Below are 19,213 nucleotides of genomic sequence, written 5' to 3'. Positions count from 1 at the left end.
TGGAAGATTAACTCATCCCTTAGTCTTTTCTTTTCCTGGTAAATTAAACCAATTATTTTAACTTTTCCTTATGAAACTTACTTGCCAATTCTTCAATTTAATCAAGGTGTGCTACAAAAGCTATTAAACTGCTATCTCTCTGCCTTCCCAAAAGTGGCCATCAGAACACTGGGTGTCCCAACCTCTGTACAATTCATCATTGGGAACAGAAATATCCCTCTTGGAGTGGTCTCCACGCAGCCACCGGCTTCCACTTCTCACGTGATACAATCAGCTCACAGCAGCATTCGAGAGCAAGTATGCACTGCTGGGGAGGAGAAAGCTCTTCCTGCACTAACACACAGAGTATGTTAGCTAAATCTACTAACATGCTGATTGTTAATTTTTGGGGGGAGGATGAGAGTAGTTATCTGTTTTAAAAATCCTGTATGACTTTTTTTGTAAATTCCAGCTCTGTAGCTTCAGATAAATAAAACATGAGTTCCTATTATTCATAGAATGACTGTAGTTGCTCTGGGTTCTGTCTTGTGGCAAGAGGTCATGAAGCTCCCAGGAATAAAATATTCAAGCAGCATGAAGTAATATTAATTTTTTTCTAGCAACATTTTCCCCCTTCTGTGGAAATATGAATATTAAAGAAGCTGATTTCTGCAGGTTGCTGCAACCCAGGCTGAGGCTGCTTTGCCGATTGCTATCTCAGAGGTCAGAAATAACAGCACTTATTGTGTGCTTACCATGCGCTTTACTTGTACTAATTCACTGAGTCCTCACAACAACCTTAGGAAGTAGGTGTTATTATGATCCCCATTTTACAGATGGGAAAACCAAGGCTCAGAGGGGTTAAGTGAGGCAGCTCTGGTATGGTAGGCTGAATAATGGCTTCCCAAAGATGTCTATGTCTTAATCTCTGGAATTTTTATGTTATTTTACATTGCAAAGGGGCTTTGCAGATGTGATTAAGGCTATGGATCTTGACATGGGGAGATTATCCTGGATTATCCAAGTGGGCCCAATGTAATCACATGAAGCTTTCAAAGCTGAGAAACTTTCCAGCCATGGCCACAGAGAAATGTAATGTGAGATAGACCTGAGTTGAGGAATGCTGGTGGCTTCTAGAAGCTGGAGAAGGCAAGGAGACAGTCTCCCCTAGAGACACGAGGAAGGAATACAGCCCTGCTAATATCTTCATTTTAGGTATTGGACTTCTGACCTTCAAAACTGAAAGTTAGTATGTTTGTGTTGTTTTAAGCCACTAAGTTTGTGACAATTTGGTATGGAAGAAATAAAACAATAATTTAGGTTTTGGTACCAGAGATGACCAGAGTTTTCAGTATGAGTTTTCTGAATTGATTCTAGGTTTTCTGGTTTGGTTCTCTAATATAATTAGATTTAAAGGCACTCTCACCCTGTTTTCAGTGGTAAAAGGAGCACCAGCAGTCCATGGAATGATGTGACAAAAGAGATACACAAAATTTCACCATAGATACGTCACTTTCAGTATTAAAGTCTGAACCCAATATTCACCTCATCTTCTCTCTTCAAGTTCTTTCTTGAAAGTATAGCCTTTGATATGGCTTCCTTGTCCACAAGAAATGATCTCTGCAAAGGCTCTCTCTAAGGTCAAGTCTGGACAAAGATCTGATTCTTGGTGGTCAGCTTTTATTAATTCTGCATAGAGAGGTGTGTCATGAAAGAACTGGACTGTGTACCCCCGAGGGGGACTGCCTGTTGTTGAATTCTGGCTCTGCTGCTTAGTATTTAAGTGACCTTGGACAAGTTATTGCACCTTCCTACCTCAGTTTCCCTATATACCAATGTATAGGGCTGTTGTGCAGGTAAAGGACAGAAAAGAGTCAGAGCTAGGCACAGGCTCAGCCTGCTCAGTGAGTGTTGGCTGCGGCTGCTGCAGAAGCGTGCCGCAGGGCAGGCCTGCCAGGACTATTTGCATTCAGACAACAAAGCAAATGAACTTCATGCAATAGCTATTGAGGTCTTATAAAAACACAGGTTTCTCCCTTCAGGTTTTTCACACCTGGTGGTGGGTCTTGAAGCAGCTTTGCCAGAAAGGCTGACTGAGTAATCGGCTTTGGGGTATAGAATTACACCAAACGACAGGCTCAGCCCTTGCTTCTGCTGATTTAATTTTTTGTCTGGCAGAGAGAAAATGAGCACCACGCAGATTATTTTGTGATGTTGGAAAATCTGGGTGGGCAAAATGGCCACATTCAAGCCTGCCAAAGAACATAAAGTGATTGAAGCTTAGGGCTTCATTTCCTCATGCGGTTCTGCAGTTAATAGGTGTTAATCAACAAAAGGTCCTTCCAGAAAAGGGCCCCATGGTCACATAAGCCTGGGGCTTGCAGAATTAACAAAATTAAGCCTGTCTCTTTGCTAAAGTCCTTCTAGTTTTTAACATGCTAAAAGAGATGATGAATTTGCCAGTGTGGGTCATGTTACACAGCATCTCTCCAAACTAGTTTGACCTTGCAAACCCACTGGCTTTGTTTGCTTGCTTTTGGGCAAGCACTAGGTGGGACCATCCCTCTATGAATACAGGTTAAGACAGGCTGTTTTAGTGTGTGAGCAAAAGACACTTCTTCTTTATTGGCCAGTAGACACCAGGCTTCTCAAATCCTCTTCCTGCCCAAGAGTACCTGCTCAGAGGACAGGCTCCTGGGCCTGTGTCTGAGGCTTCCACTTCATGTAAGCCTTAAAGGTAAAACAGACATCCACCTGGTACAGGTAAACACAGGAGATGAAGAGATGCTATTAGCCAGACTGTAATACAGTTTTAAAATCCCCTTTCGAGAAATGTAAAAATTATTCAGACTTTAAAATATTTTTGTTCATTTTATTAATCAGTCCTGAAAGGCAATTTAGGTACCGCTTTTATACTCACAGAAACAGTTAGATGAATGATACTTCAAAGAATAGATTTAATTACTATAATTATGATCTTTGCAGTCATGGTTTGCAAAAAGTACAGAATCTGCCACATCGAAGGATTAAATATTAATTACTTAGATGTTTAACAGATTTAAACCAAACTTCAGCTGAAGATCTTAGTATATAATTGGTAACTTCTAGAGTCTTTAGAGATGCAACATATAACACATTGAATTCCAAACTAAGATAATATAGATCTATTCCCTTTAGAGTCTAATGCCAACGGTGTTATTCAAATGTGACGTTATTAAAGGTTTATTTTATGTCATCTTATAAATATCTGGAATTATTTACATTTTTTTGTGACATTTATTTTCAAATACACTTTCATTATTTTATAGGAATATGGGTGTCCCCCAGGACTGTAAAATTCCTGCTTACTGGAATTCCTCTCTCTATCCAGGATGACTAATACATTGAATGAATAAATGAACGAATGAATTTAAGAATTGACCTTTGAAAATGGCAAAATGCAATTAATTTCAGAGTTCTTTTGGTGGAAATATAAGATTTAATCAAAAGTAGTTTTATTCTTTTAAAATGCTTTCTCTAGTGTTAAAATAATATAAATACATCATCATCAAACAATGCTGTTTATCCTCAAAAAATAAGTCCTGATGCATCTTTAATCTCCAAAGGATTCAACTTAGGCTATTAATTTTCTGGTCATAAACTATGTGATGCTTTTCTTACTGGATGAAGAATTTGTTTTGCCTGTAGGCAAAGAATAACAATGTGTTGGTAGGACTTCAAGTTTAGACTATCATGAAATTCTCCACAAGTCCTTCTAGTTCTTAGATTTGATTGATAACAGCTGCGATAGTTAAAAATGTTGGACAAGTAGGAAGACACAAAGATGCAGGCAGGTGACACAAAATATGACAGACCTGAGGAAGGCTAATCAGAATTGGAAAGCCCAGTCCTAAAGGTTGATGGAGGTCAGGGGTAAGGGGAGCCTTCCGATATAAGAGAGTAGGGAGTTTACGGGAGAACATATTGAGTTCAGTTTTTCGAGAGGTACCCAGGGAATACCCAGGCAGGGATGAGTAAGTAATAAGCGGACAGATGAAAACAGAGATCTACAGCTCAGAAGAGGAATGGGAAGAAAATGCAGTTCTGGATTTGGAAGTCTTTCTAAAGGATGATGGTGGGGTGGGCACTGAGATCACCCTGGAAAACCTGGATGAATACTTAGCGTTAATAGGTAAGAGTGGTTGGCAGAAGAGAAGGAGGTGACCACCAAGAGCCTGGTATAGAAGAGTCAGCGAGAAAGAGGAGAAACAAAGAAAACAAACTGAGGGAGCCAGAGAAGAGAGTAGTTCAAGGAGAAGATGGTGGGCCACAAGTAAATGCTACATAAGGTTCAAGAAGAATCAGGACCAGAAAAAAAAAGCAATTCCATTTGGCAATTTGTGAGTTTGGATCTGTTGGATTATAATGAATAAGGAGTGAATAGGAGCTGAGAAAGTACAGGGGATACAATTTTTGGTGGTGAGTGGAAGGGAAATAGGATAGTTTATTAAAGATTTCTCAGAGAAATCTAAGTATCTTTTTGAGTAAGAGAAAGGAGTATAGTGGGAGATACAAAGAGAAAAGACCTGTAAGCGTTTGTGTTCCAGTGGTCAGAATTATATATCAGAGATGATAGGATAGATAGAATTCTTGTCACATAGACTAGGAACTGCCAGATATAATACCGTGCAGTTCCTACTGCAATATCCTGAGTTACACTTGGAGCTATGTTCACCAGTAACTATGTTCCTGCAAATGCCAGTGTTACACATTTAAATACTAGGTGTAGGGCCGGCCTGGGGGCTCAGGTGGTTTGAGTGCCATGCTTTTAATGCTGAGGTCGCCAGTTCAATTCCCACATGAGCCAGTGAGCTCCGCCCTCTACAGCTAAGATTGTGAACAATGGCTCTCCCTGGAGCTGGGCTGCAGTGAGCTGCCGCGGGCTACCGTGTGCTGCCATGAGTGGCCGTTGGCCAGCATGAGTGGCCAGCGGCCAGCGTGAGTGGCCAGCAGCCATCGTGAGCAGCCAGCAGTTGGCGAGAGCTGCCATGAGCTGCTGTGAGCGGCCGACTGACAACTGGCGACCGATTGCCTCAGCCAGGGGGAGTGCAAGGCTCATAATACCAGCATGGGCCAGGGATCTGTGTCCTATACAACTAGACTGAGAAACAACGGCTTGAACCAGAGTCGAGTGTGTGTGTGTGGGTGGTGGTGGTGGGGGGTGAGGCGGAAGAAGGGGGGAGAAAAAAATAAAACAGGTGTATAAAGTAAGATAATACTATTTTACCTGTTTTAATGGCAAAGGACTAGAGCAGATAGCTTTTTGAGGCCACATCTAATCCTAAAAATATATGGCTCTGTGTGCTTTGATTCTTTTAACTGAATTCACAACTATTTTACCAATCCTATCCTTGGCTAAATGCTCATTTAGACTATCCCAAGTTTCTTCTTACTACCTGCCCTCCTAGAATATTCTTAGTCTCCATCTGACTTCTGTAACAAGTTACATACCAACCATTTCAATCATGTTCTTTCTTTATATCCACTGGACATAGCCAATGCTTCAAATAGTGGCTTCAAATTTCTGTATCAGCCCATCCCGTTCTTTCTTTCACACTTCTCTCATTATGTCCTACAGCTGTCTGCTTCTCCATAGAAAATCTGTTGCGTTAGTCTCAGTAAGTACTTTTTTGAAGAGAATATCTTGAATAAAATACAATGAAGTAAAATATGTTTTTAGGTATTTCCTTTTGACCTGGGAAGAGAGATTTTTTTTTTTTTTTTTTTTTTTTTTTAATTTGTCCTAAAACATGTTGATCTAAAATTAGCCAGATTAAATGTTGTGGAAATTGTTCTAGTGATGGGTCACCCGCAAGGCTAGGCTACCTGAGAAACTAGGTGCTTCTATTGCTGATTTAGTTTTTCAAATACTTTGGTATTGGTCAAATGTATTTACATTTTAATGAGCTATTAATGATGAGAAGAAAAGATATTAGTTCTCCAACATGTGCATGTACCAGTGGTCTAGATAACACAGTTTCTGCGATAGTATAATTTTTAGAATTCTTACCACATAGATCAGGAACTGCCAACCAACAAAGTAATACTGTATTGTTCTTGCGGAGATAGCCTGAGTTATATTTGGAGCAAAGTTCACCAATAAATATGTTCCTGCAAATGCCAATGTCATACCTTTAAATAAAATTGAAAAGACAAATCGATTTGAAGAGGGACATTTAAGTCTTTTTGTAGATGCAAACATTTCCTACAGACTGAGCATTACTTGTAAAAGTGCGACATTCCTCCCTAATAAAATCCGATTCATCAAACCATCCATAGATAGCATTATGAATTTACCTGAAGGCATTATGTTTAAAGGGGCTTATGGGCCTGAGAATGGATGGGGCAGGACATAACTTCTGATTTTTCTCTGTTGTTCCAGATGAATCCTGGTCTCTCCAGAGCTTTCCCCAAAGATGGAAGAGATCAGAGCATGTGAATAAGGAGACATGAAAACACATCCAGCTGGCTGTTTGCATGTGGGACCAGTAAGTGTACTGGATCTAGATATAGATGGCAGAGCCCAGAGTGGGGGAAGTCCATCACCTGACAATCCACCCTGCAATTACTCATCCTTGGAGCCTTTACACACACACACACACACACACACACACACACACATGATTTTACCCTCTGAAACTCTGGTAAATGAGCACCTTAATCATTGCCATTTATTGGAGTTTCGTCAGCAGAAATAAAAAAGGTGAACAATGACTTTGCTATAAGATTTATTTAATCCAATCTAGAACCTAATATAGCTTAGTAAAATCCCATATAATAAACCTGTAAGGAATGTGTTACTGTCATCACTTAAAATAATGGTGGAAGGGAATGTGTGTGGGAGGAGTAGCCACCGAAGGAGGAGTAAAGGAAGGACTTACCCTTCCAAATAACACTGAACACTGCATATTTATTAATAATTAGCAGACTGAGAAAAAGTGACTTATGTAGCATTTTTCAAATAATACCCTTGAAAACATAATTCAACTTGTCTCATCACTGAGGTCAGCACTGTCATATACATAATTTACAACCAGCATTGACTCCAACCTGAAACAATTTGGTTTCTCTATCAAATCTCACAATTTGAAGACACCAATTTCCTATTCCTCTTAACCAAATGATTTAGAAGTTTGAATTCTGGTTTTTGAGAACAAAGAGCATTTGATTTTTCACACAAGCTAGACAGTAGCTATTCAGGTTATTGTAGAAGCTATAAAATAAGTCTTCCTCTAATGCAACAATTTATTCTGTAACACTTTGTGAAGACAAATTATATGCATAATTTTAAAAGATATTTCTAATGAGAATTTTTTTAAATGAAAAACAATATACATTATTAAGTATTATAATAAAAGGAAAATAATAAAAACCATATATAAGAACTTGGGCAAAATTATTGGTCAGCCTTGTTTTTTCTTTTGGAAAAAAAGATCTTATAATTGATCAATATTAGATTCCTAGGAAGAAGAGATTTTTTTAAAGTTTTTAAAACTTGGTATAGTATAGCAGAAAAAATGCATTGAAAACAATTTAGAAGTTTCAGAGACTTCCAACTCTCTAATTTATATTGAGTTCCTCTGCAAGTAATTTATCTTATCTAACTGTATCTAGTGTCAACTATATTTCTTTTTTTAATTTAGTTTTGAATGGGTAACACATGTATATGGTAAAAAATTTAAAAGACACACAAGGGTGATCAGTGAAAAGTTAAATCTCTCTCATGCCCTTATTGTCTACTACACTGTTTCCCCGAAAATAAGACCTAGCCGGACAATCAGCTCTAACGCATCTTTTGGAGCAAAAATTAATATAAGACCCAGTCTTATAGTAAAATAAGACCCGGTCTTATATTATATTATATTACATTACATTACATTATATTACATTACAGAAGACCGGGTCTTATATTATAGTAAAATAAGACCAGGTCTCGTATTAATTTTTGCTCCAAAAGATGCATTAGAACTGATTGTCCAGCTAGGTCTTATTTTCGGGGAAACACGGTAGTTTCTCTCCTCAAAGATTAACTACTGCCACTAGTTCTTGAGATTTTCTTTCAGAGATGTTTTATGCATTGTGTGTGTGAGAGTGTATGGGTTTGGTTTTTTACACAAATTATATTTACACACGTTTTCTATCTTGCTTTATTTCTATTTAACAGAACATCGTGGAGAACGTCTTACATCAGTTTATGTAGGGCAGCCTCATTCTTTTTAAGTCTGCAAAGGATTCCATTATATGGAAGTAGTGTTATTTATTTAACTTTCCAGTATGGTCCATTTCACATCCTGACACATCCCTCCCAGTTTCACATCTGCTTCCACATTTGCATACCTGTGCCCATTTCTACCAATATAGATCTTCACTGCACTTCAAAACTCCTTAAAAAACAAATAAAATGACTGATGATTTTGAAAATATACTTTCAAAGTTCTTCTTTCATATGTATTATTTGATCTGTGAGTGTAGTAAGTAACTCTATGGCAGCTCAGTAGGTCATACATTCCTTTTAGTAAGTTTAATTTCAGCTACCGCTGACAATTACAAAGACAGTGTGGATCGCTGCTTCCTGTTATATGCTTGTTTATGTGGCATCACTTACATTTTTCTATTTGACTGTCTTCTTTGTGTATCACGTGCAATTTTCCTTAAGTGTTTATAAGTGTTGAAGATAGTCATTGGCAGTTCCTTCAAAAAATGTCCTTAAAATTTATTTATATGCTACTTTTTTCTAAAAATGGCATGAGATGTCAGTTCCTGCTATTTTTATTTCAGTAAAGCCATGAATATTACTTCTTTTGAAAGACACAGATTTCTGACTTAGAAAACTTGCTAGTTCATCTTCTGCTGGCCCATTTGCCCAAAGGAGTAATCTGGAAGCATAAGATACTGCAGAAAGGGAAGCAGCACTTAACATGTTCTTTGCCCATGGAAATGGTTAAATTTCAGGTCAAGAATTAAAAGAGATCTAAGCTGAAACTGCTCCCATGGAATTCAAATTTCACTGCTACTTGCTAGCTGGAAGCTATTTATCCTTCTGTGACTCAATCTTCTCATCTCTAGGTACAAATTAACTTGTCAAACCTGCTGTATTCCAGGAATTTGGCTCTGCAAGAGGCCAGTCTGGGGGGCTGAATGTGTTTGAAAAGCTCACCTGAAGGGCTGATGTGACAGAGGACCCTGGGACAGAGTGGCCTCAGGATGCTGACTGCCAAGAGTCAAAGGCCATCTGAGTTAAGCTTAAAAATTAATTCAAAATTGTATTTCTAATGTTATAGTCCAGGGATCATTAGGGACTGTCACTGGGGCTGTCTCTAAGGGGATGACAATCCAATTTGAGAATGGAAGGGCTGAACAGGAAGGAACAGTCTGGCCCCTAGTGAAAACTTCCCCCACACTGGTCTTAAAAGAAAACAGAACAAAGGAAATGACATAACAGACCACAGTGAAGAAACACTAGCAGCACTATGTTTGCTACCTACTGTAAGCACCTCAGGGAACTGGTGCACAAAGCACCACGGTCTGGATATTGGCAGGGACCAAAGATGGAGCAGCTGTGGGAAAGCTGCAGGTGGGAAGCAACGACTGGATTCTAGACATGACCATGACAGAGGGATGTGGCCCCACCCGCTAACCGCATGCTCAGACCTGCAGCAAATACAACTCATCAAATACAACTCAAGTCACTTAAGAGTCTACAATGATCTGGTGAAAGTTTCAGATTTAGCGTGATGCAATATACAATTAATAAAATCTCTTCGTGTAAACTTGCCACATGTGCGAAACAAGTAAACAAGCTCATTCTTGCTCTTTATAGAAGATAGAGCAGGTATTCTGTGGGAGGGCATATGTCAAGGCAGGGCAATCATTTTTTTTAACTGATATTCTTAAAACTATTGATTTCGTAGATAAGTATGGCTGACATGAGAGTTACACTGTGATCATTATCATACTGTAATGTGATGATCATAACTATGATAGTAATATTAGGTTGGTACAAAAGTAATTGTGGTTTTTGCAATTGTTTTTAACCTTTTAAACTGCAATTACTTTTGCACCGACCTAATAGGTAACACTTATAAGCACAATTCTCATTGCTTTATATAACTAACTTAATCCTTAGAACAAACCTGTGAAAAATAACTATACTATTATGTTATTGTACTATTATAACATATACTATATGTATATCATATAGCATATAATGTATAATATTGTAGGAGGTATGATAAAAACATGGTGAATGTTTAAATTAAAAAAGACTTATTACAATAAGAGACACATTGCCATTAATCTCCCTCAAAATACTATGCCTCACTTCAAACACACTTATCCCATCATTCTTGCCACTTTCTGAAGCAGTTCTGGAAGTCCTCTTTTGTGAATGTCATTAGTTGCACTGTCATGGCTGCCTCGATGTCCTGAATCGATTCTTTCATGATCATTTTGACTTTGGGGAAGAGCCAGAAGGTGCATCGTGCCAGATATGGTCAATAAGGTGGACGAGCACACAATAATATTTTTATTTGATAGAAATTGCCATACCAGAAGTGATGTGTGACATGGAGCGTTTTCATGATGGGAGATGATTTACAGCACACTTTAAACACCTTCTCTCAAACGTAGTTCACACCCAACTGACTGCACTCAACAAGTTGAAATTTGACACACACTGTTACTAAGGTTCAATGCGTCGCTTCCCGTATTGAAGATCCCTGCCTTTCCGTTGGATGGCACTTGGCAGCAGCATTCACTGTATGCTTTGATCACAACGGAAAGGCTCCTGGTCACACATCACTTCTGGTACGGCAATTTCTGTCAAATGAAAACATTATGGTTTGCCCTCATCCACCTTATTCACCAGATCTGGCACTGGGTGACTTCTGGCTCTTCTCCAAAGTCAAAATAACCATGAAAAGTAAATGTTTTGAATCGATTCAGGACATCGAGGCAGCCACAACAGCATAACTAAAGACACTCATGAAAGAGGACTCCCAGAATTGCTTCAGAAAGTGGCAAGAATGATGGGATAAGTGTGTTTGAAGTGAGGGATAGTATTTTGAGGGAGATTAATGGCAATGTGTCTTTCACTGTAATAATTTTTTTTTTAATTTAAACATTCATCATATAATTTGATCACACTATGTATGCTACTAAATTATTACTATCCACATTGGGCATATAAGGAAATTGAGTCACAGAGGGAATAACTATCTTGTCTGGGATTTTCTACCTGAGTGGAGAGCTTAGATTGGAACCTAGGTAGCCTATTTTCTTAACGATTACACTCTAATGCCTCTTGTGTGCATAAAGGAGCAGGGCTGATGAATGGAAAACTCAGGGCAGTCATTCACATTGCAGTCTTAACAAGTGGTGCCCCAGGAGTTGTCCAGAGCATAACCTGAGGGCAGATACAGCATCCCCACAGAGCACAGAAGGAATTGACTCCTCCTGGCAGTGATCCTTGACTGGTCCTCAGGTTCCTTTAAAAGAGCATCTCCAAACTGGTGTTCCTTGGAACCAGTTTTATAAGATGGATGCTCCACCAAAAAAGGTCACAAGTCAAATCTATTTGGGAAGAGGTGAGTTAAACAAACTTAAATAGTTCTTTTACTGGAAGACCCTTCAGATCCTCAATGTGTTAGTGTTCATTGTGGATCTCCTAGAGGAGGATATGGTTGTAATATTTTCTGAACATATTTGACCATTTATATCATCCTAAGTAGTGTTTTGAGGAGTCTTTTATACTTTGGGAAACGTCTGACATTTAACTGGATCCAGCTGTAAGACTGCAGCCTCTGCTTCAGGAGGCTATGGCCATTCTGTTGTAAAAATCTCCTGTAGATGCTTGTGACTGAGAATGAAGTATAAAAGTGACTGAAGGGAAAAGAGCTAGAATCAGGCTCCTTCTGATGCTTCTGTTCACTGGCACCACTAACATGCTGAATTCCTCATCTATGCAAGCCTTGTTCTAAGATCGACTTCCACAATTCTTTCTCAATTGACATCTGGTTTCCCAGCCCACCTGTCCCCTTAAGTAAAACCTGAGATTGCCTTTAATTTTGTCCCCACTGCCCAGTTGGATGCCAGCTAATGTTAACTGTCTATTGTCTAACTCCTGGAATCTGTCTTGACCTGACGTCTGGTAGCCTTAAGAGTTTTTTTAATATTCAGCTAACCTTTCTCCAACCAAGACTGATTTCTGATTCTCTTTGTCTTTGCAATATGTCTCCTGATCAATGGGGTTCCAGCTATTACTTTTGTGGGATACCAGGAGTCACAGAATAAACTGGACTCTTTAACAGCAAACCATTTGGGATGTTGTCCCCTCTCCAGATTCCTCAGGCTTATGGCAGCTAAACTCTGAAGAAGCCCTGAATTGAGAAGTCTCAATAATGTACTGACTAACAATAGTCCTGAACCTGCCATCAAAAAGTCTGCCATTCTTGAGGCAGTTTTGAAACCAAAATAGCCCATCTGTCTTCTCAACCAGAAATGATGGTTTGTTTGGCTAGATTAGGGTTCTAGATACTGGCCCCGAACCAAGCTGATCTCTGGTGTGGGAGAAGGAAAAAAGGAGATACTCTTCATCTCACTATTAATTTCTTGACATTTTATCTGGAGGAACCATTTATAGGTGACTTGAAGTAATTAAGTTACTAGTCTCTGGGGAGTGCTGATGAATTGACTGCAATTTTTATTTTGATAATAATACTATCTGGACTTAAATCAAGTAGTATCTCACAGACTATTAGATTCAGTATTTTTGATGACTAAGGGAGAAAAGAGGAGAAAATACTGTCGTTTTTGGCTGATTGAAGGGGAGAGAAATCTGGTGATTTTTTTAAAGGACAAAAATCATTAAAACAATTTAAAGTTATTAATCCACTAAGAATCAAAGCACAGTCCAAATCCTGTCATTGCATTAATAATAGTTGGCGATTCCTTTCAGACATAGTTTTTGTGAGGTCATTTTTTGAGGCTAGTGGTGAAAAGCTTCATAGCCACAGAGCAACATTTGGCAATAAATTAGTTCAGCTTGTTCCCACATGGTCCAAAAATCTTCATTTGTTCCATCCTGAAAAACAAACTTTCATTTGCTTGAAGCAGGGAAAAATAAATGATTTTCTTTTGCACATTTTGACAATTTAATTTTTTGCATGCTTATATGTTAATCTTTTTTTAGAAAAATGCCACTAACTGTTCTTTTCCCTGCTTGGTTTTAGTTTCTGTAAAGAAAAAAAACATGTATTTTTCAGTTTTTAAAAGAAAGAGTCAAATTTTCTCAAAGCAACAGCAATACAGGAAAAAAGAAAATAACTGGGACTTAACAGACTACGGAATAAGGTTGGGGAAAAAAGTATTTCCCTAAGTATGAAGTGAGTTATTACACCTCAGATCATGATAAGCTTATAAAAGTGCTGTTGGAGGCATAGATATGGAATAGGTGACTAAAGCCTTATTCTTAATGACACTAGATTAAAGTCAAGAATTGATCACTTCTAACTACAGAAAAAAACAAATGTGACATCACTTATATAGTCCTACTCAAAAAGCATCAAGTTAGGAAGGCAAAAAAAACCCAAACTAGAGTTGTGGGAAATGTTGCCTGAATTACTAAAGTTCTCAAAAATATCCTAATCAAGGTTTCCTCTGATGAACCAGTAGAGTGTAGTGGTGGATGATGGTGGTAGTAGTAATAATGATAATAATATATAATATTACTGAGCACTTTTTTATGCAATAGGTACGTTTCTAAAAGTTTTACATACATGAACTCATTTAATCTTAGGAGGTAGATAATATTTTAAAGATGAGGAAATTGAAGCTTAAAGAGATTAAGTAACTTTGCAAAGGTCACACAGCTCTCTGACCCTAGAGACTCACCCTCAACCATTACATTATCGTTCTGTCAGGCAGCCACTATTAGAATACTGGTCCACCACTAATTAGTTATAGGACATTGGGCAAATTATTTAATCTCTCAAAGTATCAGTTCTGTAAATGGGTTGTTCCTGTATTTAAGTGAGATAGTTCATGTAAAATATAGTACTTGGAAAGAGTAAATATTTAGTAAAGGTTAGCTGTTATTAAAATAAGAGAAATTAGCAAAGAATCAAAGAATTAATAGAGGTTTTATTTATTTACTTGGGTGTGTGTGTGTGTGTGTGTGTGTGTGTGTGTGTGTGCATGTGTATGTGTGTTGTGTTTCCTATTCTTTCCTTATATCACATTTTTAGTATTACCTCTTGGGAATGAAGTTGGTCATAGAAATGATGACAATTATATTAACAGGGCTTTACATTTGTCAAAGTACTTATGTGAATTATCCAATTGGATCCTTAAGACAGCGTCCTATATTTGTCAGCAAACTGAGGCTTAGAGAAGCTAAATAATATTATTTTGGCCATACAGTTGACAGTAGAAGTTGAATCCAGATTTGAACCCATGAGAGTGAGTTTAATTTACATCCTTTGATGTTGAGCCAGTTACTTGCTTTTAGTAATGCTTAGTTGATCTAAGTGTATAATCAAATCATCTGCACATACTGATATTTCTATTTCTTCCTTTTCCACAGTTATGATTTTCATTAATTTTTTTCCTAAACCTTACTGGCAGCAGTGGTAGTACAGTATTAAACAGACACCGTATGTACCTTTTTGCACCTTTGTTAACACTTCTCGTGTTCTTCCCTTTGCATGCCCTCCTCGAAATGCTTGGATGTGGCCCATGCCTGTCCTATCCAGCCGTCAGAACTGATTCAAATGTTACCTCTGCTGTAAAAATTTTTCTCTGAGCTTCCCAGCTAGAGTATTCTCCATTCTAAACCAGTGGTTCTCAACTGGGGGAGATTTTACACCCCCCTCCCTCCAGGAACATTTGGCAATGATGAAGTCATTTTTGGGAGTCATAACTGGGGCAGAGGGTACTACTGGAATCTAATGAGTAAAGGCCAGCACGGAGGCTGCTAAACACCCTACAAGGCACAGGACAGCCCCTTACAATGGAGAACTATCCAGCCTAAAATGTCAGTAGTGCTGAGGTTGAGAAACCCTGTTCTAAACTAAAGGCTGAAGGCCTTATGATACATATTATTTTCTGCTTAAAAAAAACTTTTTTATGTATATATTTTATCATCAACTCTATTATTTGAGGACAGGGATTCTGTCTTAATCACCTTTTTATCACTAATGTTCATGATAATTAGCAACTGTTCTTACTTTATATTCATCTGTATTACTTCATTAAATACTTTAGATTAATTTAAACATTAATTAACCATTAACTACAAACTACATATTTTAAATAAAACAATTTAAAGTTTCCTGAAGACATTTGATAAATAATATAGGACATTAATTTATAAAACTCAGGTATTGCTCATTCTTATTTCTGATTCCATACAACTTCCCCAAATGATCCCACAAACCATAATATATAAAAACATAGTACAGAAAAATAATGTATTTGAAAAGAGACAGTTCACAAAGAAATGCATTTGGAAAAACATTTTAACCATGAAAAATTTGACAATGTTGACTAAAAACTCTACTAGCAGAACCAAACTAAGGAAGAAAAAGAAAAAGTGAAAATACTTTCAAGACACTAGGCTCAAGGGAAATATGATCAAGGAAAACAAATGCTCAGCATAGCAACACTGGTGTCATATTTAAAGCTCAAATTTTTAAAATAAATGTGATCTTCTTGGAAGTGAGCAGACATTGTTTTATTTCAAGTGCCTAAAGTATCATATTCATTATCATATGTCATCAGCAATTCAGACAGGATTTTGTCAAGGAAGAAAATATGAATCTTTATAATCCTTCTCACCAATGATATTCCCAATAAGAAGTAGAAGATAAAATCAATATATGAAGGTTTTGCTATATAACTAATCTTTCCTACAGCCAGGAAGGCTACTGTTAATTTCCATTAATAGCTATAGTTCTAAAGAAAATTTTGAAGAGCAAAGTTCTATGTTACTTTTGAGGAGAGATATATACAAATTAGGTAGTTAACTGGTACATCTAATTTTTGTGTGTGGTTTTCATTTTTATGTAGTATTTTCATGCAACAATCTAAAAAATACATTCTTTGAAGCGAAATACTCTATTAGGTAACAGATTTTTTGGATTTTATTACGGTCATAAAATTTCATAAACTTCGTAACAATGTAAAATAATAATTTGCTGTGGTCAATAGTATAGGCAGTGGTCACAATGAAAATGGAAGTAGTTCCCATGAAGAGCAGAAGGCAACTCCAAGACAGAATAACGTTCACCTCTAAATGAGATTATATCCACTTCATTAATTTGTTCCTAGTTTTTAAAGCACATATTTTTTCTGGATAATATTATTATTTCCTGATCAAGCCATGCTATAATTACATGAATTAAAGAGTTACTTACCTAGTAAATCTGAGACTCTCAAATTTTCTTTCAGAAACATGACAGAAATAATGGCACTACCTAGAAAGAAAATGGCTGTTAGCGGAGTTTCCAATATAAAAACATAATGCAATGCCATTTGAAAGGAGTTAGGCCGTTTGTGTCTTAGGCTTAACAGCTGCGTCTTGGTCAGAGACACCCAGCAGCTGTGGCTGTCAAAATGCCTTCTTTTCCCCTTGTGGTGGAGGATCCATGGAAAGTGGCCTCGGTTACAATGGCCTTAGGACAGTGACTGGGATAGTGCCTGGTACACAGTGAGGGCTTAATAAAAGTTTACTAAATGACTGAATGGAAAGAAAGGGGAAGGAGAGAGAGAGAGAGACAGATATACAGAGAGACAGAGAGGAAGGAAGGAAGGAAGGAAGGAAGGAAGGAAGGAAGGAAGGAAGGAAGGAAGGAAGGAAGGAAGGAAGGAAGGAAGGAAGGAAGGAAGGAAGGAAGGAAAGAAAAGGCAGAAAGAGTAGCAAGGGGTAGAAAGGCAGAAAGAGATAGACGGGAAGGAAAGAACAAAAGAAATGCTGGAAAGAACAAAGTCTTAACTTTAGATATATCCCAAACTGAGATTGTACATTGGTGCAGCCTCTATGGAAAACAGTATGGAGTTTCCTCAAAATATTAAAAATAAAACTACCTTATGACCCAGTAATTCCACTTCTGGGTATTTATCTGAAAAAAATCCAAACCACTAATTCAAAAAGATACATGCACCCCTGTGTTCACTGCAGTACTATTTACAAAAGCCAAGATATGAAAGCAACCTAAGTGTCCTTCGATAGACAACTGGATAAAGAAGAGGCGGCATAAAAAATACAATGGAATATTACTCGGCCAAAAAAAAGAATGAAATCTGTCCACTAAGAATGAATTTAATTGTGTGGCATGCTTTAAAACATTAAAGCAATATTTTATGTAGATAAATTAATGTATAGATACATAGCCCATTACAGTAATAAATGAGTTTGGGACAGATGTAAAAATGTATGAAAATTTTGTTTCAGGTTTGCACCGAAGTAATTCAGGGAAACTAATTTCTCATGTTAGAACATTAGAAAAGGTATAGAGACCAAGACCCGTATCACTGACTTCCTGTGTAATTAGGTAAGGAATATTTCCAAGTGGAGGGAGACAGATTAACAACAAAAAATGGGCAAACGGGGCCCAGGGAGCCTGGCTACAGAGGCAGGGCTGGGCCATGGAGCAACATCTGCCTGGGGCTTCCCTTCGCCTTGCACCCTACAGCTCATCAAGTATGGTGGCTGCAGACTGCATGTCTCCACACTCACTTTTAACTATCTTTTTACTCTGCCTGTCTGCTTGCTATCTAGCCAGTGACAAACGATAAACCGTCCTTTGTGTGTAAAAAAAAGGCAAAGTATCACTACACTAACACACACCAAATGCATTCCATTTTAACAATTCTTAAGATGACTGTTTCACAGCAAAGGATGTCATTTAAGAAGGGAGACATTGTTTCCATGGAAAAAGGAAATTTGGGGGCTAGTAGAGACAGAGCTAATCTACTCCAGATCCTAAACATTACAATTGGGAAACTGAGGTCCAAAGAGGTTGTTTCTTTATTCATTGATCCATTCATCTAACAAACATTTATACTGTAGCAGAATTGGAAGCAACACCCTATTTCCTTATTTCAATCCAGAGCTCCTCCTAGTACACGGCACTCCATTGCCTCCCTTGAAGTAAGGAAGGTACCGTTTTCCTTTTCTTTTTGTTGCTAAGCCACAGTTTCATAAATCATTTCACTTTCAGAAGGAAGAAGGGAAAATGTTATACAGGAGATAATTTCATTGCTAAAAGCCAAAAGGACATGATTGGTAACAATATATTTGGACTACACTACATGCATCAAATTATATGAATTGCTATAAAATCGTTATCAGAGTTTTATGAAACACAAATATACGACTTTCACTTTCTGAAAGATTGTATATGTCTGGTGCACTTTTATACTTTTTTCCGTTTTAAGAGGATATGAGATTTTGTACAAAATTTTTAGATAAGAGAATAAGATTTTAAGTTTTATTTATCTAGCAAAGAAAGTAATAAAAAAGAACATTCTATTAAGATACATTTACTTGTGACTCATTTATCTTGCAAAAACACGGTTAAAATGAGAGCTGTGCTGAGCAAAAACACAGTATCTGAGCAACAGCTAATAACATGACTTCTATATAGAGTAGTAAATTTTTAAAATGAGAAAAAATAAACTGAAGTGCTCCCGTATATATCTACAATCAGAGATCTGTCAAACTCAACCCTGTCTAGTTGTTGCTATAACCACAATCATTGTCTAATGAGCACTTAGAAAGGGGGAAAAAATTATTACATTTTTATTCCCTAATAATATTTAATATTGAAAACTAGAAAGAACATTTCAAGATCAATAGTTTAAAAAGAATTAAACAGATTTGTACTAGGTATGATTAAAGTATAGTTACTACTCAGCATTTACCTCAACACTCACAGATGTGTGTACACTTTGGACTAGAGAAATTTTTGGGCAGAGATTCAGGAATATACATGGGTTTACACAAAAGAGTACTCCTGGACACTGGTCGACACAGAGTGCTAACAGACACAGGTCTACACGAAGTGCTCGTGGACATGGGTTAAATTCATTACACAGTGTCACACAGTGACTCCAGAGGCAAATACAAGACCTCAATGACCATAACACATTAAAAAAAAAAAAAAGGTGAAAGGCAATGTATGAAAAATAATATACC

At 37.5% G+C, this 19,213-nt stretch overlaps 1 protein-coding gene across 3 annotated transcripts in view; it reads right to left on the bottom strand.

The window, feature by feature from the left end:
* NIPAL2 (NIPA like domain containing 2) overlaps positions 1 to 19,213 on the bottom strand; it is a 79,663-nt gene that overhangs the window by 20,031 nt on the left and 40,419 nt on the right. For all 3 annotated transcript variants that reach the window (XM_088799029.1, XM_088799030.1, XM_088799031.1), the window contains 2 exons: positions 16,431 to 16,490; positions 6,029 to 6,150 (listed from right to left, as the gene is read on the bottom strand). In XM_088799029.1, coding sequence (XP_088655155.1) covers positions 6,029 to 6,150; positions 16,431 to 16,490 — 182 coding nt within the window. The remainder of the gene's footprint in view (positions 1 to 6,028; positions 6,151 to 16,430; positions 16,491 to 19,213) is intronic.

The sequence above is a fragment of the Rhinolophus sinicus genome, chromosome 6, assembly GCF_057876585.1.
Source record: "Rhinolophus sinicus isolate RSI-liver-muscle chromosome 6, RSI-T2T, whole genome shotgun sequence".
NCBI classification, from domain to species: domain Eukaryota; kingdom Metazoa; phylum Chordata; class Mammalia; order Chiroptera; family Rhinolophidae; genus Rhinolophus; species Rhinolophus sinicus.
Note: the sequence above shows the minus strand (reverse complement) of the source record. Positions and strands in the feature narration are given on the sequence as shown.